Source organism: Rhineura floridana, chromosome 1 (assembly GCF_030035675.1).
Source record: "Rhineura floridana isolate rRhiFlo1 chromosome 1, rRhiFlo1.hap2, whole genome shotgun sequence".
Lineage (NCBI taxonomy): Eukaryota > Metazoa > Chordata > Lepidosauria > Squamata > Rhineuridae > Rhineura > Rhineura floridana.
In genome coordinates, this window is record NC_084480.1 from 179357710 (window position 1) to 179384362 (window position 26653).

The window sequence follows — 26653 nt, forward strand, 5'->3', positions numbered from 1 at the left end:
TAATAAAGAACATACTGCACCATACAGTAGGCCTGTGTGCATTCTGTGAGACCCTGATTGTGCATTGCACCAAGATAGAATTTAGCATGGAGTGTACTCCTACTAGTCGTTATGGCTGCAGTGATAAGCTTGAAAAAGTGAGAGTACAGCCTGGTGAAATCCAAGAACATAGGAGGACAAAGCAAGGGACAAATACCAGTGCTCTGCACAGTTTCTGCTTCCAGCTCCATTGGTAGCAGAAGCAGAATATATCTGAAAATGAGAAGGTACATGTATATTTGTTTGGGCCGCATAATTTATTCAGCTCTCAGAATTGGCATTTTCTTGCTGCGGAATTTGTGGATGTGGGTGTTGGTGCATCAGCAACTTTGTTACAGAGAGACAGTTGCTCCTATGTTAGATCTTTTTTCTGGAATTGCCATCCTATACTCAATTATGTTTTACAGCAGTGGTTTCCAACCTGGGGGCCATGAAGTAATCCAGAGGGGGCCGTGAATAGTAAAGAAATGAATTAATTTTTTTGTAAGAAAGTCTTCACTTCCTGAACGCTGCCTGCTCCCCACTGCCGCGGCAGATGACACCTCCCTGTTGCTCCCAATGAGAGGGGAGGACTTTTGCTGACGCACCAGAGCGTCCTTGAGGCACGCAGAGGACAGGCATCTGCCTATAAAACATGTGTCCTCCCATGAGACCTGATTTGTAGCATTTTTTTTTTGAAATTAAATGCAGTTGCAGCACCAGCCTGTCCAGGTTAAATACTGTTAAGGCTTTTCAGGGATCCTGTACCTTTAAATTTAAACACTTCCTTTTTGCAGGTTCAGCCCATTTTTATTGCTTCCTGTTGATCCCAGCAGGGAGATTAGTGAAAAGTAGCATTAGTTGCTACTTGAATAGTCTCTGGGAATTGCTTCAGTTTCTGTTCCCAGTGGGGGGAGATTTTAATTACTATTTCCTTCTTCTTCTTTAATAGTACTAAGCAGCACTGGGGGGGGGGGTTACAGTGTGAAAGCAACCAATTTGAAATTATCTAAGTTCCTTTCCACAAGAGAATCAAAGTATTGTATTAGCTCACATCCATGCCTTGTTATTCTAGCTTCTCCCTAGCTTCCTCTCCCTTTGCCTGAAATTTAAGTTGTAAACATCTTGGGGCAGAAGCCTGCTTGCTTCTTTTCTGTTGCTTAGGTCATAAAACGCCCTGTATGTTGATGGTGATGTATGTATGTATGCATGCAGAAGTCACAATCATCCCACATTTAAAGACAAAGTACATACAAACTTTTAATGAGTTAATTTTACAAAAGACAATGGCATCAAAACATTGGACGCATTTTGTACAAAACTGGTCCTGTTCAGCTACACTTCTTTTGAGAAGCCGGTCAGCCAGGGGCTCCATTTTCTGTTATTGGCTATAATACAACTGGTGGGCACACCTTAGTTGTAGTAGATGAAGGGATAGGATTAGATATTACAAATTCAGGACTAGACGATGTTATGGGGGAGCTACCAAACTTTCCATGCAGCTCTAGTTTTATTGCCATAAGATTTTTTTTAATTTTCTCTCTTAAAATCCTCTTTGTAGTTTCCCAAAGTCTTAGGCCTTTAATTCCTAGAAATACATTCAAATTTTCTTTCTTTTCCAATGAAGAGTTGACAGTTCAAGTTGCCGTTAAGTCTTCCCAGCCCACAGCACACACTTTAGCCATCCTGGAACATAAAGACTATTAAGGTCTCTTGATGCTGGATGGTGGGACTGGACTGTAGACGTTACTGCAGCAACATTTCTATATACCAGAAAATTACACACATGTTCATGGTATGGGCTGAAAGAGAGTAAAGAAAAATGTGCAATCCTTTTCTCTAAAAATGTGGGACTGCCTCCACACCCAAGAGTATATTTCAGGACACCACATTTCCTTGTGAAAGGGACTTTGTCATTTCAGTATGTACAAAATAGGTCTGAAGCTCCCCTTTTCCTTTGACGTTGATTATACCTCGGCAGGTGCAAATGTAGCCCAGTGTTTGTAAGATGTTACTGGTTTCTTCTGTGACCTGAAATGCAAAAAACAAAGCACACTTTTAAGAACAAATCTTACAGCCGTTCCCCCTACCCTTTGCTCTGAATCCTGGCACAACAGCAAGAGGGCCCTTTGTTCCACCCTTGTCAGCTTTAGGTCACACACGAGACCCCTATGCATGGTCTTTACTTGCTGATTTTAATGGGCAAGTGAATGCATATGATCACCTAGGATCCAGGACATAAAATTTACAGCAGTAAACCCAGAGGGTTGCAAAAAGCCAAGAGAAGAATTACTGTATTTATTAATGTTAAAAATTAATTAATGGCTGGTGTGCGCAGCAGCCTCTGCCTCCCTTCCCTTCCGGCACAGTCAGTTCCCGCCACACAGAGAGATGAGCAGCACAGAACAGCACTCCAGCTACTGCATCAAGAGAAGGGGCCAGCTGGGCATATTTAAGCTCAAGAGCCTCTCCCCCAAACTCTCTTTTGTTAGTGGCAAGTGAGGGAAGATAGGATCAAGCTGATTGGCTCTGGCTGTAGAGACAAAGGGACCCCTAAAAAATGATAGGACAGAGTTGCAGAGTGTCCCCCCACAAATACACACCTGGGCACTCATTAAAAATGCTGTATAGTTAACTAATAGTACAATGTATACATGTCTACTCAGAAATAAGTCCCTTCATATTAATGGGGTTTATTCCCAGGTAATCAAATTGCAGTAATCAGACCAGACTAAGATTCTGTTGAAGCTGTACTACTTTCCAAAGGGATATGCAGTGTACTACTTTTTTGGGGGGAGAGACATGGGCCTTTTTAGTATAAAGACGCAGCATTCTGGTTAAAGTGAAGTGGACTGCCTTCAAGTCAATCCCAACTTATGGCGATCCTATGAATAGGGATTTCATGGTAAGCAATGTTCAGAGGGGGTTTACCATTGCCTCCCTCTGAGGCTAGTCCTCCCTAGCTGGCTAGGGCCTACTCAGCTTGCCACAGCTCCACAAGCCAGCCCCTTCCTTGTCCGCAACTGCCAGCTGGGGGGCAACTGGACTTCTTGGGACTATGCAGCTTGCCCATGGCTGCACAGGTGGCAGGGCACGTAACCCCTGAGCCACTCACTGTGGGGTGAACTTTAGCTGGCCCTTGACACCCAGGAGACATGAGTGGGGATTTGAACTCACAGACTGTGGACACCCAGCCAGGTTCTCCTCCCTACTGTGCTATACCAGCTCGCTATCATTCTGGTTAAAGGAAGTAAAATGTATGTCGATAATAGAAGGACTTAGGCTGCAGATCTACTCAGAAGTAAGTCTTACAGAATTCAATGGAGCAACAGCCATATGAGGTAGGTTAGGCTGAGAGTTAGTGGCTGGCCCAAGACAGTAAGTCAGCAAAAAATGATGGGTAAAGTAAGTTAAAAAATGTGAAATTGCACATGCTCAGTGTATTTTTGTTGCAGTTTATCAAGTTTTTAAGTGTTTTTATAAGTTGTATATGTTCACTTTAAATATATATTTTAAATATTTCAAAATATGTTAAGTTGCCCACATTTTGTTGTATTAACTTGAGTTCTTTGCATGGTTTAGGGTTGGCATTGGAGGAGACAGGGCTCTTGTGCCTTTAACAGCTGTGTGGCAGGCAGAAATCAAACAGAAATTAAATTAAGTCTTTTCTAGTATAGAAATACAATTATGAGGAAAGCTTTACCTGCTGACATGCTGTCAGACATATTATTATTGTCATATGGAGCTTCCTAAGCTGAGTGCTAAAGAGGGGGCATTGTTGTGTACAGGTGGGACACTTAAAATCAGATTCCAAATGCCCTGGTATCAATCAGGCTCTGTTCACCACTCTGGGTAGTTTACTTTTATCTCCTTCCTTTCATTTCCTTAAAAAATTGTTAAAAAGTGTTTATATTGCTGTAACTTGCCCTGGGACCTTGTGGTGAAGGGCAGGTAATATCATCATCATCATATTTGTTTTTGTGATGAATAAAAAGTAACATTATTTAACACTTCATTATGTATTTTTTAAATAATCAGAGACTAAAATTACAACAATTAGCATGTGGGGGCCGTGAAAACTTTTGAGGTTACAAAGGGATCCCTTACTCATAAAGGCTGGGAGCCACTGTTTTACAGAACAGGATTAAACCAGCACCTTGAAATGAACAAAGACTTTTTAATTTCAAAAAAGTTTATAGATTTAAAAATTCCGGGTGTAAACATAAATCTGTAATTTCTATCATTTTATTATTATTTATTTTATTTATTAAAAGTATATCCCGCCCTGCCTCCCAGAAGGAGCCCAGGATGGCAAACAAAACACTAAAATCACTCTAAAACATCTTAAAAACAAGACTTTAAAACATATGAAAACAAAACATTTTTAAAAACATGTTTTTAAAAAACAGCTTTAAAAACAGCTTTAAAAGGAATTCCAACACAGATGAAGTCTGGAATAAAGTTTCTATTTAAAAGGCTTGCTGAAAGAGGAAGGTCTTCAGAAGGTGCCGAAAAGATAACAGAGATGGTGCCTGTCTAATTAAGGGGAGTGAATTCCAAAGTGTAGGTGCCACTACACTAAAGGTCCACTTCGTATGTTGTGTGGAACGGACCTTCTGGTAAGTTGGTATCTGTGCCTTCAACTGCAGAGCACAGTGATTGACTAGGTATATAACAGATAAGACTATCTTTCAGGTATCCTGGTGCCAAGCTGTATAGGGCTTTGTACACCAAAACCAGAACCTTGAACTTGGCCTAGAAGCTAAGAGGCAGTTGATGCAATTCTTTCAGCAGTGGGGTAACATGTTGGCGATAACCTGCCCCACTGAGAAGTCACGCCACCACATTTTGCACCAGCTGCAGCTTCTGGACCAACATCAAGGGCAGCCCCACATAGAGTGTATTACAGTAATCCAGCCTGGAGGTTACCAGTGCATGGACAACAGTGGTCAGGCTATCCCAGTTCAGAAATGGCCGCAACTGTCTTATCAGCCAAAGGTGGTCGAAGGCACTCCTAGCCACAGGGTCACCTGAGTCTCTAGCAACAAAGATGGATCCAGGAGCACACCCAGACTACAGACCTGCTCTTTTAGAGGGAGTATGACCCCATCCAAAGAAGGCAACTGACCAATTATCCGAACTTATTCAGATTCAGTTTATTGGCCCTCAGCTAGCCACCACCAGGTCCAGACACTGGTCCAGGGTTTGCACACACTCTCCAATTCAGATGTTACAGAGAACTAGAGCTGGCTATCATCAGTGTATGTCTGATACCTCGCCCCAGTTCACAAAGGAAAAAATACCACCAGACAACATTGTCACCTATTTCCAAGCCTTTTTTAAAAAACCCTGCATGATTTCTCTCACATTCAAAACAATGGGAAGTCAACGAAGCAAACTCCAAGGATGCCATAGTTCGTCCCCTGTTCTGGGGTCATTTCAGATGACTGGGAGGGCTCTCCCAGAATATCCCAGAATGCCTTCTGGCCCTCTCTGATGCTGGTGATGAACTGGTTATGGACCTTTACATAGCCATCTCGAGGGGGCTTACAGGATCTGATTTCCCTCTGTAAGGGCAGACTCCCCCCCCAGTCACCCCCCCTAAATCTGCTCCAGAGGATTTTGGGATCCTCCAGAGCAGATGAGAGTGTGTAGAGTGGGAATTGCTAAATAACGTTTCCCTCTCTATTCTGCTGATGGAAGACTTCCTGTCAGCTCAGCAACACAGTTCAATACTACCCAATAAAAAAAATTGCAGAGTTATGGTTTCAGGTCAGATCCTGGATTTGAAAAGGTAGAAGACTATACTGCACACCTTTAAAGAAGTTTCCTTTATGTCTTAACCAAGGAAGCCACAACTCTTTAAAAAGTAGTTGTTTTCTGACGTCCTGCTGGTATCTTCTCTGCATTTTAGCACGCTACTAATTTTTAGTTGGAGGATTCCCTGGCCACACAGAAGCTCTTGGCTAAAAACAAAAATGGAAACCAAACCTGTATTTTATCTAAGACACCGGTGCTATCCATCCTACTGGCCACATTCACAGTATTGCCCCAGATGTCATATTGTGGTTTCTGAGCTCCAATGACACCAGCAATTACAGGCCCATGGTTAATTCCTGTAAAGAAAATGGCAAGTTACTGAGGGTTGTTTTTGTCAAATATAAAACAATATTTCAAGTTGTAGTCTGACTTACTCAAGTGTTAAGGTATTTCCATATCACCTAAAAACCTGAAATTTGGACTACGGATACTCTAAGGGCAAAATTAGATATGACGGTGGCAAGTCCATATCTTTAAATCCAAATCTGCCATAGAAATCACATAGAAAGTAGAGGCTGAGAAGCCTGATTTAAGCAACAACAGAGGCAAGTGGGTGAGGAGGAGTGGCAAACTCTCACCCTGCCTGCACCTCACTTCGCTACAGCCTCTCTTCCACAAGTGCTGGTCTCCCAATCAGGCTCATTTGATACCAGATTTGAGGGGAAAGTGAGAGGATTTCCTAGGGACAGACTGCATGGAGGCAAGCCTTGATGGGAGAGGCACTCCATTCCTCATCTGCACACCCTTTTGTCTTTAAACCAGATCCCACTTCCATTTTCTACATTGTGCACTGAAGGAGCTGGTCAGCTGGAAAAGTTTCACTGCTCTCATTAATCCCACAGATGGCAGCAAAAAATCCCAACAACTTTAAAAGTCAGTATACCAAGAGAGAGAGAGACAGGGAGACCATTTCCCCCGTGCACACAAATGACATGAAATTTCAGGGCTTTTTGAAAAAAAATGAAGGAAATGTTCTCCTCCAAATTTATTGCCTCCAAATGTAGTTGTGAATTTTGGGGAAAGATTTTGTTGGGAATCCCAAATACATACAACATTTATAGCATATTGTTTCCTATTTTGTTTTCACCTCACATGAAAGAATTTGTTCGAAACAATTAAACACAATTTATGAAAACTAGCCATTTCAAATATTTTGGTGCTCTCCATATCCATAGCTTCCTCTCATTTTGTCTCTTCCTTATTCTTCATGCCACAGTTCTCATCAACATCAAGTAAGTCTCATGGAATTCTATGGGTCTTACGCTCCTCAAAAGGGTGGATGAAGGGTTGCCACATCAATCTCCTACAGCTTCCATTCTACAGGTACCTCTTATCCATAAACTAGTTAAACTCTAAGGTTACCTAGGGAGTTTCAGATGTGAGAACCCAGGTTCAAATTCTTGCTCAGCCTGGTGACCCTGGGCAAGTCATGCTCTCCCTCAGCCTAATCTACTTTACACAGTGTTGTTGTGAGGTTAACATGCTACTCTGAGTTCCTTGGAGGAAAGCTAATGTTTTGAAACACATACACACATTTTGTGGCTTTCCTGTCAAGTTTAAACATTTTAGAGTTATGTAATGTGATACAATGGGCAAATTAATTCCTATAGATCTAGCATTTATTTTTATTCAAATAACTTAAAGTACTGGGATCCAGACCGAATTAATATTTATTTATTATAATGGCAAGGATCATTAGTAAAAAAAATGGCAACATTCCATCAGTTAACCATTGAATAATTATGGTATGGCAGACACTGACCTTATTAAAACTTACTGACTTTTTTGATCTAGAAATGGGAAAACTAAGACGTATTAATCCATTAATGGAACAATATAGGCAATGTGTTACAATGCCACCAGTATTGATTTTTATGAAGTTGGCTGTTGTCTTTCTGTGGCACAGCTGTAAAACATTTGCCATAGAAATGAACACTGCCTAGCTACTGATTTCGATTTTCTAACTCGCCTTGTTTTCTAAGAGTTATGTTGATAACTGGGATGCAGTGAATACTGTTCTGCTAATGAAAGACAAGGAAGTGCTATATATACAGCCAAATAAATTATTTTAAAAAGTGTAACAACTTCCTTTTTACAGAATGCCCCATTTTCTTGAGGGGAAGTATCCTTTATGGCCTCAAAACAAGGCTTTTAGTGATTTTATATTAAAAGCTGTAAGGAAAGTGTTTGCAAAAGTAATCCAAAAGTAGAAAAGCGTCAGGAAGAACATGCAAAGAAAGATGAAGAAGGTGGTGGTAGTGGGTGGCACAAATAAACAAGAGCAACTTTTGCTCTCCCCCCAGAGGCCTAGCCCCTTTAATTACAAAACATTCTTCCACAACCAACTTTTGTCACTAGGTGGCACTATAAGCTACGATTAACGGAATCAGCCAGAAGACTAAACCGAGAATACAGACTAGAAAGAGAATGGAAAGAAAAATATTGCTAAATAAAACATCACATATATCAGCTATATTTATACATTGAATCTATTTTACTGCTCACATTTCATACTTCTTAAGCAGGGCTGGCGCAAAAGGGTGGCCAGGTCAGGCCCTGGCCCCTGAAGGGCCCCTTGTTAGGGTGGGGGATTAACCCTTCTGCGATTGCAGGGAGGTAGCTTCCAGGCTACTCGCTCCACCTATCTCTCTCTCCTGTCTTCTGCTGTTGCGTGTGCCGCATGCGCAGGACTGCCATCAACCAAGATGGTGGTGGGGGCTTCTTTAAGGAGCTGATGCACCTACCTCCATCTTGGTTGATGGCAGGCATGTACGCATGCATATGCGTAGCGTACCGTGCATGTGTGCCATCAACCAAGATGGCGGCGGGGGTATCAGCCCCTAGAGAAGGTTCTACCGCCATCGTGGTTGATGGAAGCCCTGTGCAAGCAGCGCACGCAGCAGCAGGATGCAGGAGAGAGGTAGGTGGAAGAGGCAGGTGCCGCACATCTGGGGCAGGTTGGTGCCCAAGAGCCCCAGCATGCTTGGCACCAACCCTGTTCTTAAACATTCAAAAATATCTGGCATAACTAAAGGATATTAAAATCTTGAAATGTCTGTCAGTCAGAAAGGAATTTCATTTTCTGCCTTTGCATTATACAAACCCTGAATATTTCTGAAAGATGACACAGTAGGCTGCATCCAACTAAGCTTTACTCTGAGTGGACCCACTGAAATGAATGGACCCGAGTTACTCCCGTTCATTAATTTCAATGCAGGGAAATTCAATCATTAATTCCTTTCTGAGGAGAAGGAGCACTGGATACAACCTCCCCATATTTTATTTAATATGAATTTGCTGAATAAATTTAAATGAAAGTATGAGAATGAAAAATGCAGTGAAGTAGAACTGACAGTTCCATGTGGTTAAAAAAAAAAGGCTGAAAATCTCTGGATGGAAGAAATCAAGCAGCACAGGTGAAATGCAATCCATCTGGGGTACATTCCAACTTGCATTTATGCTGGGCTGAGGGGAGTTGGACGCGGTGGATCTCCAGCTGAGCTCCGGCTTAGTCGGGCTACACTGGCTTAAATCTCTCAGTCTGACTCAGCTGGGGCGCAGCCAAGCCCCAGCAGGCTTAACCAAGACCTGTGCAAGTGGAGCCGGTGTAAGCCCCAAAAAGGGGTGTGTTGAGGGTGTGTCAGGGGAGGGGCTGAGATGAGGGGACTTAGGCCACATCCAACTCATGTTTGGAGCGCTCCTTCAGGTCCCAATTCAGACAAAAGCTATGCTGGGAAAAAGGTCAGTCTAAAAAAAAAATTGCAACAGAAGTCAATGCAGAGAGTTTACTCCCCTGTAGGAGTATTTGAGAGAGCAGGCTTTTACTCTCTGGTCCTTGCGCACAGCTCCCGGCTCAGCCCGCTTTCAGCCAACGCAGAGGCTCCTGAATGGCAACTGGATGTGGCAGAACTTTACGCTTGGCTCCTCTTGGTCCAGCAAAACTTACGCTGGCTTTCTCCAAGTTGGATTGCCGTGTAGGTGAGATTCTCCCTACACTTCTAAGGTGGTGAAATATTGTCTTCTTCAGAAATATGTTTTTCTAAAAAAAACATTTTTATTGATTTTCAAGAAAAAAATACAAGGATAAAGTAAAAAAAGAACAGTATATACATAATGTGTTTGTGCACGCTCAAACTTTTATAGCAAGGTCTCTCACATGTCAAAAAAAGAAAAAATAATTAGATTAATTATCTCATGGCATGTATTATTTCCACTGAGTTCTCCTTCATTTATGACAACATTTATGCTGTCAAAGCAGTAATTTCCCCCAGATGTAACAGTTTAAGACCGTAAGAGCCCTGCTGGATCAGACCAAGGGCTAATCTAGACCAACACCACTTCTCACAGTTGACGGGCAGATGCCTATGAGAAGCCCAAAGCAGGACATGAGCACAACAGCACTCTCCCAGTCCTGTTTTCCAGAAACGAGGATTCAGAGGCATATGTGTCTGATCTCAGAAGTCACATATAGTCATTATGACTAGCAGCCAGTGACAGCCTTATCCACCATGAATTTGTCTAACCACCTCTTAAAACTGTTCAAATTAGCACCTTTCACTACATCTTCAGGCAGCAAATTTTAGTTTAGCTGTATGCTGTGTGAAAAGCTAGCTTCTGTCCTGAGTCTCCCACCATTCAGCTTCATTGGAGGACTCTGGTTTTTAATATTGTAACAGAGGGAGAGAAACTGTACACAGCTGTAAAGTATTTCTTCTGGGCAACTTCCCAAGAAAGCAAAACCAACGAGCTTATTCTTTTGCCCTGCCTCAATTTTCTGTTAAAGATGTGCTTAAAATTTCTTTCTTTTTTTGCAATATGTTTTTATTTTGGAATTGTCATAAATAATAAACAAAACAAAAAGAATATCCCTCCCCCCATCATTGAAGTATACATTTTCAAATAACCACAAGTAAGTAAGGTAAGTAACTTCCCATCCTCATCCCCCCCGGTTAATTGTTGATGGACTTTTTATGTGAAACCTACAGGGTTTCTTAGATCCAAATATTCATTGTTGAATATTTTAGAGTAAAATTGACACATCCAACTACAGAGGAAGAATTAAAGTTTATCTCATAGCTGAAGAAAAGCTTGCAACATTTCCATAGATTGTCTGTGTCATGTAACACAATCCATAAATGGACGCCAAGCTGCAGAGGAAGGCGTAACCTTTCTTGAGAGCAATGATAACAACAACTTTCTCTACTGATATAATTTTATTTTACTGTCTTTTTGAAAACTACAAAGGTGGTGTGCAACAGATCAATGACATAATAAAAATATTAAGAAACAATCAAAACAGCAACACTACTAATATAAAAGGCCACATTAAAAAGAACCACACTTTCCTTAATCTTCCTCTAGCTTGTCGTAGACTTCTAGAAATTTTGCTTATATCCTTGGCCACATTCACACCATACATTTATTCCATTATTATTCAACTTTAAACCATCATGACTTCCCTTAAAGAATCCTGGGAGCTATAGTTTATGAAGGATGTTGGGAGTTGTTAGGAAGCACCAATTCCCCTCACAGAGCTACAATGCAAAAATGTATCACTGAAGACTAAAGGCAGGATAATTCAGACCATGGTATTCCCGATCTCTATGTATGGATGTGAAAGTTGGACAGTGAAAAAAGTGGATTAGAGAAAAATCAACTCATTCGAAATGTGGTGTTGGGGGAGAGCTTTGCGGATACCATGGACTGCAAAAAAGACAAATAATTGGGTCTTAGAACAAATTAAATCAGAACTACCACTAGAAGCTAAAATAATGAAACGGAGGTTATCATACTTTGGACACATCATGAGAAGACATGATTCACTAGAAAAGACAATAATACTGGGAAAAACATCAGGGAGTAGAAAAAGAGGAAGGCTAAACAAGAGATGGATTGATTCTAGAAAGGAAACCACAGACCCGAACTTACAAGATCTGAACAGGGTGGTTCATGACAGATGCTGTTGGAGGTCGCTGACTCATAGGGCCGCCGTAACTCGTAGTCAACTTGAAGGCACATAACAACAACAACTGTTCACAAGCAAATCACACCTGGTTTGCCCATTCTGAGAAGAAACAAACCACAATGCCCAATTAGGGATTTTGGATTAGTTTGCTCCCAACAACCACAATCTGTAACCAAGACTTATTCTTGACATACTGATCATGGTTTGTTGGAATACAATAAGCCATGCTCTCTTGTTTGGACATAGTGCTAAGCCAGGGGCAATGGTTTGTTCCCTGCCAGAACAAAGTAGGCACTGTTTATGGCTTGCTGTGAGGTGGAACAGTCTCACAATATTCATCTGCAGTGATGGGTTGAAATGCTGGAATAACAAATTAGAGGAACTTGAACTGTTAGTACAGCATGAACAGTGGCGTCACTAGGGTTGGTGTCACCCGGTGCAGTAACTCATGGTGTCACCCCCCATGGACCTCCTCCCGTACCAGACCTAGGGTGCCTAGGGGCGGGGCGGCTCTGGGTTAGGTTTGCCATATTCCAGTTCCACAAATCCGGGCAGGCTAATTTGCATATTATGCCAAATATTTGTATATTATTTGCATATTATGCAAATATTTGCATCTTAATATTTGGATTGTCCAGTTGTTTTGTTTTTGTGCCTAGGAATTACCACCAAAAACTGGAGAAAGATGTGAGAAATCTTTTTTTAAAAAAACTTAACATTTTCAGCCTTAAATGCCTAGACTCTAGTTTCCAACACTATGGGATGTTGATTGATTGAATAAGAGCATTTATATCCTGCCCTTCTGCTGTTAAAAACAGAGCTCAGCTTACAAATATAATAAAAACAATAAAAATGCACAATCAATATAAAAACATAATAAAAACACAAAATAGCAACAAACAAAGTAAGTCAGGGCAGCAGTACGGTTAACCATTACATATACGATATATTTCAGAGATGTGGTGGGTGGAGAAAAACAAGCCAAAATGTTAGGAAAAAGAGTCTTTCACACCACATGCTCAGTTCTAAATACTGTTGCAGCAAGTTTTACAAGTTCCTCCAGTATTCCACTGGTGCAGGCACTCAGACATTCAAAGTATCTGTATGTTTCTTAGGTTTTATAAAAGCAGAGCTTTGCTTAACTCAAAATTTCTTCTCCCTTTGATCAACCACATCTACACAGGTTCCACCTCCATACTCAAAATGAAACTGGGCCTGGAAGTGTACAACAACCCCACACATACCTTGCTAATTAGATTACCAGTGCCAGAATGTCTGTCTTATCGACTACTCTCCTGCTCCCCCCCCCCGGGCATCATGAAAGACCCAGTCCTGGGCTCAAAAAGAAAATAAATATCTGGTCCTCTTCAAAGTACTGATAAGCCTCTTGTTTTAATTAAAATAATAATTATAAGTTCTTGCTCTTATCACTAATGGGAGTTAATTATCTTGCATATGCTGCTGTTGCTTCTATGGCTATAACGGAGTTAGGTTAAAGATAAGTGAAATGCAAATAGGAAAAAAAAACACAAAAGGCAGTAACACTTTCCTAAATGTAATACCATACCAACCACAACAAGATTCCTATGAGTAAGGCAGAAAACTCAGCATCTCACAACCAGTCAGGATTCCTAACCAAAAACCAAAAATATGATAAATGAAGAAATATTTATATAAGCATGACTATCAAATATATTTATTATTTACACAAACTGTAAAGATATTTATAGTGCAATCCTAGGTTTATTTATTCAGAAGCAAGTCCCAGTGTATTCAGTGGAACTTACTCAAACAGGGACAGAACTGCAACCTCAAGTGATAAGCAACTTCATTCACACAACCCAAAATTCTGAATCATGCCACTTTACGCTGTTTTGCAACTGTTTATACTTGTTTTTATGGTTATTGGGTTTTAAATGGCTTTATTTCTTGTTGTGAGCTGCCTTGGTTTCCAACCCTACCTCACAGGGTTGTTGGAAAGACTATACTCTCTCTCTCTCTCTCTCTCTCTCTCTCTCTCTGCAGATGTATAAATACATACAGCCCATATAATAGTTTATTGTCAAACCAATTGGTCATTGCAGAAAAATCAGCATTAGTTTTAAAAAAAATCAGTATTCGTTTCCTACAGAATAAAAACTGTAATACCTATGTAAGCCCTGCCTACTTGCTTTAAAATAGGACTGGGGGGGGGGACAGAAAGAGAACACAAACACAGTTCTTTTTTACATTCACTCCAAAGTCCCATTGATTTTCAGCACATTCATAACAATGTCTACTCAAAAGTAAATCCTATTGAATTCAATGGGATTTACTCTGGACATATGGGATTAGCAATGCTTTTACTCCCACAAAAGCAAGTATTGGGAAGGTTTTCAAACACTGCCCAGGATCTGACTCCTACACACAAGAGGGGGAAAAACTAAAATGTATATACTTACCCAATTTATGAGATTTTCAGATAAACCGGGGGGGGGGGACCACAATTTTCTGGCCTTGCAATGAGGTTTACTAGACACTGCCACAGGTCAACCAAACTCTTCACTGATTGGCTGCAATCCTGAACGGGCGGGGTTAAAGCTACGAAGTGCTATACAGTAGTTTAAAAAAATGTATATCTCGAGAACTGGACCACCTAGAAACTTAATTTTTTTTTAAATGAAAGCTGAGAATCCGGGACAGCTAAGGGGCTAAATGGGCACTGGGTGGCATGCAAAGAATCCGGGTAAAACCTGGCTAACCGGGCAATATGGCAACCCTACTCTGGGTGACACCCCCCTCTCATGGTGTCACCCTGGTGCGGTCTGCACTCCCCGCACCCGGCTAGTGACACCACCGAGTATGAAAAAATGATCTTATTGGTGTAGATGAGACAAGATGTAGTATTTATGCTGCTTACCTACTCGTAGCTTGAAGTCATTGAAGGAATGCTTGTTTATGACATCCAGTTTTGCCCCAAGGGCAAATGCAAACTCCACCATACTCCCAATATGCATGTATTGTCTTTCAGGCTCCTGAATGTAAACACATACACAAAACCCAGTAAGGCAATTGCAGTCCTCAAAACATTTTCACTAAATTTGTTCTCTGTAAACCATATAAACATTGAAAGTTACTGTAAATTTACAAGGAGAAAGTGTCTTAATTCTAGGGGTACAATCTTATGCACATTTACTTGGGTGTGGTTTCCCCACAGAATTATAGCACTTTAGATTTATTCCTGATAAAGAAACGTAGGATATATATGGATAAAAATAATAATTGAGCACAGTGGGATTATGTTCTGAGTAAACATGCACAGGATTAGACTGCACATTATTTTATTTATGTCTAGCCTACACACAGATCAATTTTACTTCAGATATACTCTTGTGAGACATCAACATACATGATCCAAATGGATCCAAGGGCTGACTCTAGGTGTCTGTTGGCTCGTAGGCAAGAGACCTGCTTTTCACCCCCCACAGGTAAGAGACCTGCCAGTCTCCTACCAAGAACATGCAATGCCACTCACTTCTATGATCCCACTGGTCTCCCGAGTGCTGGAAGAACAGAAGGAGGGTGGAAAAGGAACTGCTCTGGGTCTAAAGTTAGACACAACAGGCCCTTCAGTCTTGGGCCTCAAGACACAGTTGCCGAAGCATGGGTCAAGTTTACATCAACTCTGTATAATTAGGATGGAGGGAGCAATCCCATCTGAGGGGCTCATATCTGTTCAGTTGTGGCTGGGGGTGATGGCCTAGCCGTTTTTTTATGCTAGATCTTTGAACTAATAAGTACTGCACACCAGTGCATGTGCGCCTCTGAGCTGAAGTAACAATAGTAAGAAGGTAGGATGGAGCTGTTTCTCAACGTTCTGTGAACACTATCAGGGTTCTTTAAAAACATCCTACCTGCTCAATGGGGTATATTTATTCTCTCTTAGGACTTGGGTGGGGAGTGAGGAGAAAATGTAGGGGTTTTTTTGTACAGTTTAGCATCACTTCACAAAATATAGATGAGATGCTTCAAATACTAGAACACCAGGGTATTGTAAGTATGCAGGGACAATCTTTTTCCTACCCACCCACCCACAATGAAATTTTGGAGCCTTTCATAGACATTCTAGACGTTGCTGTACAGGGTGTAATAAAACGTTCTGTAATCGCCCGGTGTTTATTTGGAATGAAAAGTTCTAACCTGGAGTTGGATTTTCTGCATTTAATTGCGTTGCATTTAATTAGAGAGAACTGTATTAGAGAGCTGCATTTCACAGCCGGTAAAAAAAAAAAAAACACTGAAAACTGGAAAAAATAGCGTTGGGAAAAGGTGAATCATGCCGTATAGTTGGAATGGGGCTGCATATTTATAAGGCAAGGAGAGCTCCCAATCCCATGTTTGCTTTGTAACATTAACACAGGGGCAGATATTTTCAGGGAAGAATCACAAGATAGGAAAGGTACTCCACCCCACCCCACGCACACTGCTGACTCTCCCTGACAAATGCTCACTGATAATCTGTAGGGAAACTTGTCTGAGGTTAGGAGCATCTGCCAGGAAGAATTGGTGGGTGCAAGCGGGGAGTTAGGTGCCCCTTCTCCCATCATTGGTTCTGCCTCACCAGTGTTGCCTTGGTATGTGTGGGCTTGGAAACACATTTGCTGGGATAAGATGCACTTCCATCCTGAGGTCAGGATCCGAAGCTGCACAGCTGTAAGCAAATGCTTCTAGGCAAGCGCACACCGGGGTTTCCCCAGTTTATTTTACAGATGGCATCCTTCTCTCAGAATTTTGGGAGCAGCTTTGGATAGGGCTAACATAGAATCTCTGCTGCATATTCAGAACTCCCTAGATGGCCCTTTGCACCCCAGACAAAACATGAAATATGATCCCTACAAACTGGATATAAAATTTTGATGTACCTGACCGTGTTCTTGGCTGGGCATTGCGCTTAGCCCTGTGGCTGCCATGTAAGTGCTCCCAATGGTCTTGATCTTTTCGACGCCACTAAATTTGGGTTTAGACAACAGCTGTGAAGAAATAAGGTACTCAGATGTCTGATGGCTAAATAATGCATTAGCGTTGTTAATACACAGTTGCCTCTGGGCGCTTGCTTGGAGCAATAATTCAGGCATATTTAGTAGATCCAGCTTCAGAGGAAGCTTTGTTTCTTAAAAAAAAACAACGAAGGGCCAGACTAGATGCAACAGTAGTGAACCCTTTTCTTTAAACCCAGGTTTGGCCCTACTACATACACAGCAGAGGTAAGGGATCCAGTGTTAGAGCAAAAAGGGCATACAGATGAATCTTTCCCCACACTCGCACCATGCCTAGCAGTTCCCCCCAGATGTGTTATCTTCGGGAGAAGCTCAGCCAAGAAAGCTACCCAGCTGTGCCAGTTACCCAAGCTCCATTGCTCAGTTTTTTGTAGCTCAATTAATCTGTACAGTGTAGAAAGGTCAGGTTGCAAGGGGACATGAAAGCCCTTCTTGCGCATGCACGAAGGGGAGGGAGAAGAGCATTGTAGTACGCACTGAGGGGATAATTCTGCTTGCAGGCACTGCACCCATGTAAAGAACCAGCTTTTATCTTTTTTTTGTTTTTAAGTGATTGTAAAAATGTAAATGGACTGCCTTCAAGTCAATTCCGACTTATGGCAACCTTATGAATAGAGTTTTCATGAGGCTGAGAGGCAGTGACTGGCCCAAGGTCACCCAGTGAGCTTCATGGCTAGGTGGGGATTCGAACTCTGGTCTTCCAGGTCGTAGTCCAACACCTTAACGACTACACGTGAATTCATTAAAAAAAATAAAACAAAATAAACAGATGTATCAACATGCCTTGCTGCTGCCAACTATTTTGTTACAGGAGCCTGTCATTTAACCTAATACTTATTCTTTTTTTCTTTTCTTTTTAAAGACCGTTATGGCCATGGGATAGCTTGGTGAGGTTGATAGGATTTTCATGCTTTGGAAAGCAGAAATGAGTTTGACTTGTGAGTGAAACTGATGTGGCTTTTCTTTGAAGAGGGAGGTAGCTTGCTATCCTTGGGGTTTCATGTTCATCATAACTCATGCAGCTCAGGTTTGGTGCATTCCAAAGAGAAAAGAATGTTTCATACAGTCCTGCAAGATGTACAAATTCAACCAGAGTTTCGGGCAGTGCTTTTTCTTGTTTCCATAACTTTGCCAATAATCATGAAGGTACATGGCAAGCCACGTTTATGTACACATTTCAACTTCACTATGAAGTCCAAAGCTTCACATAATTAAACTCAGAAATATTTAAGCAATGCTTTTGTGAACATAAAGCTTTGAATAGTTTATTTGTTTCAGTCAGTGGCCAAACAGAGATAACCTATCAAACTAACGACTGGATAACAACAGATAAACCCAAACGATCACAGAAGAAAAACATGGCAGACTGCCTAAAAGAACAGACTGTGCAGTGACAATTCAGTTTAGATTCAGATAGCACTCGGCAGCAAGCATCCAAATTACAATCCACTACATGTAAATCAAAATAGTTCTGAAAATGCTTTGCAACCCCTAAAAGGAAAGAAAGCTAGTTTGAGTAATTGCTGGCTGTAAGCACACTAGTTGCCTACAGAAAAGCCTTTCCAGCGGCCACACCTGGAGGGGGAATGGGTTGATCATGCCAATCAATTGCAAAATCTCTCTGATGCAATTTTTTAAAAGAATGCTGATCCCACCCCTTACAGTAAAAGGGGGTGGGGGCTGACTAGCGTAGTGTGCCACCATTTTCAGAAAAGATAGATGGAGAGGCACTGGAACCGGCAGAACAGTATGTGTGTCTCTACCCTTCCCTTTACTAGGTAAGAAATTCTGTTTTCTGTTGATGTAGCCAATGTTCACTATCTTTCAAAAGTAGCTGTATCGAATGTATCTTTTCCGTTCATTGTCACAGATCACACAATAAAATGTATAATAGGGATCATCTTCAATTGTCTCCTCCTCTCAGATTCAGTCCCATGAAGTGAATGGCACATTATGATCCCATCTAACATTGCAGAGAGCATTTCTTAAAACTTTCAGTGAAGTTAGATTGCTTGCACACCAGCTCTTTTCACTGGCTTTGCCATTCTTTCTTCACTTACTGTTTCTAGGGAATCCATGCATCATCAATGGAAAATTGTTGCATTCCATTGTTTTCTGTGGTGTTCTCCTGTGCTTTTTCAGATCTCATATGTGGTGCTACTTTTTGGGTACAGAATGCAATTGCAGCATTTGCCTATCCAGTGTGTACAGGCAAAGCTCTGTTGGGGCTTTTAAGGAGAACTGCTCCTTTAAATTGAAAGCTTCCTGTTTGCAAGTTCTGCCTGTTTTATTGCTTTACTCATCGATGTGGCTGTGGGGTTAGTGCTGAATTATCCCTTCCTTAGTCAACTTTCCTCCCCTACTAACGGGATATTAAATTACTCGTTTCGTTCCATTACTTGTTTCTTCCCATTATAGTGAAATCATAGAAAGTAAAGACAGGGAAAAAAGAAAATTGCGAAAAAGACAAATAATTGGGTGTTAGAACAAATTAAACCAGAACTATCACTAGAAGCTAAAATGATGAAACTGAGGTTATCATGCTTTGGACACATAATGAGAAGGCATGAGTCACTAAAAAAGACAATAATGCTGGGGAAAACAGAAGGGAGTAGAAAAAGAGGAAGGCCAAACAAGAGATGGTTTGATTCCATAAAGGAAACCACAGCCCTGAACTTACAAGATCTGAACAGGGTGGTTCATGACAGATGCTATTAGAGGTCACTGATTCATAGGTAAGTCGTAATCGACTTGAAGGGACATAATAACAAAAATAGGGGACAAAAGCTGATTAAAGGGGCAATTCAACACTAATCGCTTAGTGCTGAGGAAGCAATAAACCAGGCTGAATGTGCAAACAGGAAGCATTAAATTAACCTTAGAAAGGACCTTTCCTGAAGGAAACTTACTTATGATTTTTATGAGCAGACATTATAGAAGAATTTGGGCCATACAATAGGGCATTGCTAGTTATATAGTGCTAAGTGCTGTGTAGAAACTTCATTTCAATTCCACTTTCAGATAATTGAGGAAAACCAGTGCCTCAGCAATGCTAAAGGGCTCCAGTATGGAAAGAATGCAAATAAATGTTTCTGGTCAATGATGATGTTTTATCATCACATACTAGGATGGTGTTTTAACTTCTATCAAAACGCTTCAAGAATCAGTGCCCCACATTTTTAAAAGAAGGAGTTCTTCTCACATATTTTAACTTTACATGTTTTAACTTTTAAACACCTGTTGGAAACCTTGCTGTTCCTTCAGGCTTATGCAGGCAATTAAGATGTCTTTTTTGCAATAGTTTTACTGTATTTTTAATTGTATTTACTGTACTTTAAAAAAAACTTGTTCTAATCCACTCTGATGATTTTAAATGAAATAGTGGTATGCAAATATATTTATAAATGAAGAAATAAATAATAAAGTCATAGTTGAGAATACTCCCCCTTTCGGATGCACACCTTAACGAGGTGAGGGGGTTTCAGAGTGTTGAAGAAGCTGAGAGCAAAGCCGTCAGGAGTCTAGACCAAGAGGCTAGACTCCTAGCAGGTTCACCCAAGGCGGAATGGTCAAAGCTGAGACACCAGACTAAGATGCATCCAAACTCAGAGGAAGGCAATGGTAAACCACCTCTGAATACCTCTTACCATGAAAATCCTATGAACACAGTATCCAAAATGTAACAAGGTAGTGCTGGAAAATGAGACCCTCAGGTCAGAAGGCACTCACCAAGCTACTGGGGAAGAACAAAGGACAAGTACGAGTAGCGCTGTGACTAATGATGCAGCTGGGTCAAAGCCGAAAGGAAGCCCAGAGGCTGATGCACACAGATGCGAAAGGAGAGTCCGGAGTTGTACGACGCACACAGTAGGAACATGGTATGTAAGCATGAACCAGGGAAAGTTAGAAATTGTCAAGCAAGAAATGGAACGTACCAACATTACAATACTTGGTGTGAGTGAATTAAAATGGATGGGAATGGGACATTTTCAATCAGGCAACTACAAAATATTTTATGCAGGAAATGAGAAATCAAGAAGAAACGGGGTTGCTTTAATAGTGAGAAGTGATGTAGCAAGAGCAATTAGGAGCTACAACGCAAGGTCTGAGCGAGTGATATCAATGAAATTAAATAGGAAACCTATTAACATAACCATCATCCAAGTCTATGCTCCAATGGCAAACGCAGAAGAAGAAGAATTGGAGAGATTTTACACAGAAGTACAGGAGGAAGTTGATCACACACCAAAACAAGTTGTGCTGATAATCATGGGGGACTGGAATGCAAAAATAGGGAACAGAGAAGAACTAGGAATTGTGGGGAAAGGGGGCTTGGGAGACAGAAGTGAAGCAGGAGAAAAACTGATTGAATTCTGTGAAGCCAATAATTTGTTTCTTGCAAACACATTTTTTGAACAACCGAAAAGACGACTGTACACGTGGACATCACGAGATGTTCAATATAGGAATCAAATTGACTATATAATTGGTAACAGAAGATGGAGAAGTTCCATACTTTCTGCAAAAACAAGACCAGGAGCAGACTGTGGTACAGATCATGAAGAACTGGTCGTATCGAAAATCAGAGTAAAGCTAAAGAAGACCTACAAAGCAATCATAATGCCAAAATACAATTTAAATAACATCCCAGAAAAATATAAAGATCAAATAAGGAACAGATTTGAGGCTTTAAACTTAGTTGACAGAGAACCAGAAGAACTATGGACTGAAGTCAGGGACATTATCAGAGGAGAATGCAAAAAGACAGTACCTCCAGTTAAAAAGAGAGAAAGACCTCAATGGATGACTGAAGAAACTCTTAAAATGGTTAAAGAGAGAAGGAAAGCAAAAGCAAAAGGAGATAGAAACATGGTCAGAACCCTAAATGCAACAATACAGCGACTAGTACATAAGGACAAGAGAACTATTACAATAGGTATTGTATAGAAATAGAAGAGGACAACAAAAAGGGAAGAACAAGAGCCCTATTCCAAAAGATTAGAGAAATGAAAGGGAAATTTATATCATGACTAGGGGTGTTGAATAATCAACAGGGGAACTGACCAAGATGAAATAAAAGATGGAAGCAATAACTGAAGAACTCTGTAAAAGAGATGACAGGATGACAGATTCATTCATGGAGGAACTGTATGATGAAGAACCAGAAATTTTAGAATGTGAGGTAAAAGCTGCTCTTAAAATACTTGGATGAAAAAAATCACCAGGAACAGATGGCATACCAATAGAGTTGCAACAAGCTACTGAGACTGAATCTGTCCAAATTTTGACAAAAATCTGTCAAGAAATATGGAAAACTAAACAATGGCTCTCAGACTGGAAGCGTTCAATATATATTCCAATTCCAAAGAAAGGAGATCCCAGGGAATGCAGTAATTATCGAATTATTGCCTTACTATCCCATGCAAGTAAAGTAATGCTCAAGATTCTACAACAAAGGCTCTTACCATATATGGAGCGAGAAATGCCAGACGTCCAAGCTGGATTTAGAAAGGAAAGAGGCACCAGAGATCATATAGCAAACATACGTTGGATAATGGAATGGAGCAAGGAATTTCAGAAGAAAACCACCCTGTGCTTTATAGATTACAGCAAGGCCTTTGATTGTGTAGATCATGAAAAACTATGGAATGCTTTAAAATAAATGGGGGTGCCATAGCATCTGATTGTCCTGATGTGCAACCTATACTCCGGACAAGAGGCTACTGTAGGGACAGAATTTCATTCATTTTCATTGGCAATCACTTGTGGCCGAGTAAGATTGTATTCCAAGATAAGGTCTTTAACAGTGGGTCCGTAAGTGACTGTGGAGGCCAATTCTGGATCCACACAGCCTCCCACAGTGAGGACATAGGTTTCCAGATGGAAGATGCTCACGATGAGGATTTGCTTGACATGCCTTCTGCTTAGCTCGTTTGTCCCTTTCGCCCTGTACTCATGCTTCTTCAAAGTCCATAGCACCTTTGATAATGGCCGACCTCTAATTAGGATGTTCATGGGCCAAGGCTTCCCAGTTCTCGATGCCTGTGTTACATTTTTTTAGATTAGCTTTGAGAACATCTTTAAACCTTTTGCTGTCCACCGATATTCCATTTTCCATCCTTAAGTTGGGAGTAAAGTAGCTGCTTTGGAAGATGGTGATCAGGCATTCTGTCCCATCCAGAGCCGAAAGAATGAGGCTGGAGTGTGTGTGCAAGTAAATCTCGTTTTATTAGAGTAATGGATACATCAAAGGCATTGCGCTTCATAGGAAACCCTACGCTAACTCACTAGATTCCATAACTATACTCTAGACATGCTCTGCAGCGTGTGAAGGAAGTTGACTCAACGACCCCCCACTGGGAGCGGCAGGCTTATATAGGAAATGTTTTCGAATGTAATCTCTGACTCCTTCGTAATTCCTGTCTTTGCCCTGTCCATTTCTCGCGGCGACGGGAACGAGGAGACAGGGGATGCGCATCCAACAGCTCATCTGAAGACACCTGCTCCCGAGCAACGGGCTCGAGGTCAGGGGGCGGTGCCACACTGGAATCCTCCTGGGAACTGCTTGGTAAAGGAGGAGCTGGCACTGACTCTGAAACTTCCCCCCACAAGTCCTCTGCATCAACTGGGGGCGGTGCGCTCGGCTCCTCGGAAAGGGCGTTACTCGTGGGAACTGGCTGGAGAGCAGGCTGCCCCCCTCCCGCACGATCCTGCTCAGACACAACAATCCCCAACTCTGCTTCTTCTGGCTGCGGAGGTGCCTGAAACTCATGCCTCCCCCCTTCCTGTCCCTTCTGAGTTGGCTGCAGTGCAACATCATCCCCCCCTCCATGCTTTAACCCTTCCCACCCCTGAGGTCTAGGTTTCTCTGGATAAGCCTCATGGAATTTTCTCACCAAAGTCAGAGCGTGCACATTCTCCTGTTTCCCAGGAACGTTCAGTTGGATCGTACCCCTTCCAATGAATCAGGTACTGAAGACGCCCTCATCGTTTTCGTGAGTCCAAAATCTGTTCTACTTCGTATTCCTCCTCCCCCTCTACCAACAACGGTGGTGCGGGCTCCACTCGCGGATGGTGACGGTCAGGGCAGCGTCCTTGGTCAACAATGCCCTGTGGAAGACTGGGTGCATCTTGAAGGTGGGCGGCAATTTTAGTCTGTAAGCCACGGGGTTAATCTGAGCCTCCACCTCAAAGGGCCCTACATGCCGATCCTGCAGTTTACGACACCGGCCAGGCATAGCTAGGAAACGTGTAGAGATCCAGACCTGGTCTCCCACTCGTATGAGGTCCCCCTCTCTCCGATGCTGGTCAGCTGCGCATTTGTAATCCGTTTTGGCCTGTTCTAGTTGCTCTTGGAGTAGCTGTTGCATAGCGTGAAGTTCCTGCAAGTAATCCTCAGCGGCTGGGACTGAGAGACTGTCTTTTGGGGCAGGGAAGGCTCGGGGGTGGTAGCCAAAATTGGCGAAGAAAGGAGTCTGTTGCGTGTGCGAATGCACAGCATTATTATAGGCAAATTCTGCTAAATGCAGGAAGGACATCTAGTTGTCCTGCTGATACCCCACAAAACAACATAAATATTGTTGCAACACTGCGTTGACCCTCTCGGACTGCCCGTCCATTTAGGGATGATGGGCAGACGACAGTCTCAGCTCACTTTGCAGCAACTTCCACAACGCTTGCCAAAAATGAGAGGTGAACTGTGTGCCCCGATCGGAAACCAGGCTGTCTGGCAGACCGTGCAGCTGATACACATTTTGCACGTACAACTTGGCAGTGTCTTGAGCGCTTGGGAGCCCTGCGCACGGAATGAAGTGAGCCATTTTCGAGAAGGCATCAACGACCACCAAAACTGTGGTTTTCCCCTGCGAAGGTGGAAGGTCTGTTATAAAATCCATAGTAATCATTCGCCAAGGTCCTCCTGGAGTAGGAAGGGGTTCCAGTAGCCCCGGTGGCTTCCCAGTGGCATGTTTAGCCCTCATGCAAGTGGGGCAAGAGCGAACGTAATGCTCTATGTCCTTCTTCACCTTGGGCCACCAGAACTCCCGAGTGACAGCTTGAATGGTCTTAAAAACCCCAAAGTGGCCTGCCGTGGGGGCGTCATGGCACTGATGTAGTACCCTCACTCGCAGTTCTCCGGGGGGCACATAAACAGCTTCCTGATGGTGCAGTATGCCATCCTTCCATATAAGGTCCTTCTGTTCTGCCTGGGGTGATGCGCCCTCTTCGACCCGCTGCCCCTGCACGAAAGGGTCCTGTTGTTGCGCTTCACGCACTTCAGCTTCCCAAGAATCTTGGCAGGCCCCTACTACTCCCCGCTCGGGAGGGATTATGTACTGTAACGGTCTTGGGGTGGGATCCCTCAGAAATTCTGGCTTCCTTGAGAGGGTATCAGCCTGCTTATTCTGTGCTTGGGAGATATAATGAATTTTGAAATGGAACCGTGCGAAGAACTGAGCCCAGCGCACTTGCCTCTGATTGAGTTTACAGGCGGTATGAAGACTCTCTAGATTACGATGGTCTGTGCGCACCTCAATTTCATGCCGAGCCCCTTCCAGATAGTGTCTCCAGGCTTCAAAGGCATCTCTAATGGCTAATAGCTCCTTTTCCCACACAGTGTAGTTTTGTTCAGAGTCGGTTAACTTTCTGGAAAAGTAGGCACAAGGCATCAGTTCTCCCCCTTTCTGGGCCGGTTGCAAAAGAACCCCTCTGATCGCAACACCCGATGCATCCGTCTCTACCACAAAAGAGAGCGCCGGGTCGGCATGCTGTAGTATGGGTTCCGTAGCAAACCTTCGTTTCAGGCTCTTGAAAGCCTCTTGTGCAGCTTCTGTCCATTGGAAAGGTCCTGAGCCCTTCAGGCAATCCGTGAGCGGTGCGGTCTGATGGGAGTAGTTGGCTATGAAACGATGGTAGTAATTCGCAAAGCCCAAGAAGCGCTGCAAATCCTTCTTGGTCTTGGGGGGTTGCCACGTGAGTACACAATGAACTTTTTCTGGGTCCATTTCTACTCCTGCTGGAGAGATCCGATACCCCAGAAAGTCCAACATGGTTAGGTCAAACCCACACTTTTCCAGCTTTGCGTAAAGATGGTGTTCCCGTAACTTCTGCAGCACTGCACGCACATGCAAGTCGTGTTCCTTGGGAGTATTCGAATAAATCAGGATATCATCCAAATACACTATCATAAAGCGGTCCACAAAGTCCCGAAAGATGTCATTCATAAAATTTTGGAAGACTCCAGCTGCTCCCGACAACCCGTATGGCATCACCAAATACTCAAACTGACCGTAACGGGTCTTAAACGCAGTCTTCCATTCATGACCTGCCTTAATCCTCACCAAGTTTTAAGCTCCTCTCAAGTCCAGTTTTGTGAAAATTTTGGCAGAATGCAACCTCTCCAACATTTCCCTAATGAGCGGCAGCGGGTAACTATTGGGGATAGTGAGCTGGTTTAGGGCTCGATAATCATTACAGGGACGGAGCTCCCCCCCTTTTTCTTCACAAACAGCAGGGGTGCACCAGCTGGGGACTGTGAAGGGCGAATGAAGCCTTTCTTCAAATTGGCGTCCAGAAACTCCCTTAACGCTGCCAACTCTGGTTCAGATAGAGAGTAGATCCGCCCGGCAGGGATGCGTGCCCCAGGCACCAAATCAATGGCACAATCATAGGGCCGGTAAGGAGGGAGTTGCTCCGCTTCCTTTTTATCGAAGACATCCCGAAAACTCCCATACTTGGTGGGCAAAGTTATCTCCCTTGGGGGAGACCCCCCTGCCAACACCTGTGGCTCCTTTTCAGGCTGGCAATGTTGATGGCA

At 42.5% G+C, this 26653-nt stretch overlaps 1 protein-coding gene across 5 annotated transcripts in view; it reads right to left on the reverse strand.

Annotated features, from left to right (window-relative positions):
- Nucleotides 1-1265: 1265 nt before the first annotated feature.
- Nucleotides 1266-26653, reverse strand: part of ADCY2 (adenylate cyclase 2) — a 260383-nt gene continuing 234995 nt past the window's right edge. For all 5 annotated transcript variants that reach the window (XM_061588160.1, XM_061588151.1, XM_061588133.1 and 2 more), the window contains 4 exons: nt 16705-16812; nt 14703-14817; nt 6010-6134; nt 1266-2049 (listed from right to left, as the gene is read on the reverse strand). In XM_061588160.1, the coding sequence (XP_061444144.1) occupies nt 1897-2049; nt 6010-6134; nt 14703-14817; nt 16705-16812 (501 nt within the window). In that variant the 3' untranslated portion in view covers nt 1266-1896. The remainder of the gene's footprint in view (nt 2050-6009; nt 6135-14702; nt 14818-16704; nt 16813-26653) is intronic.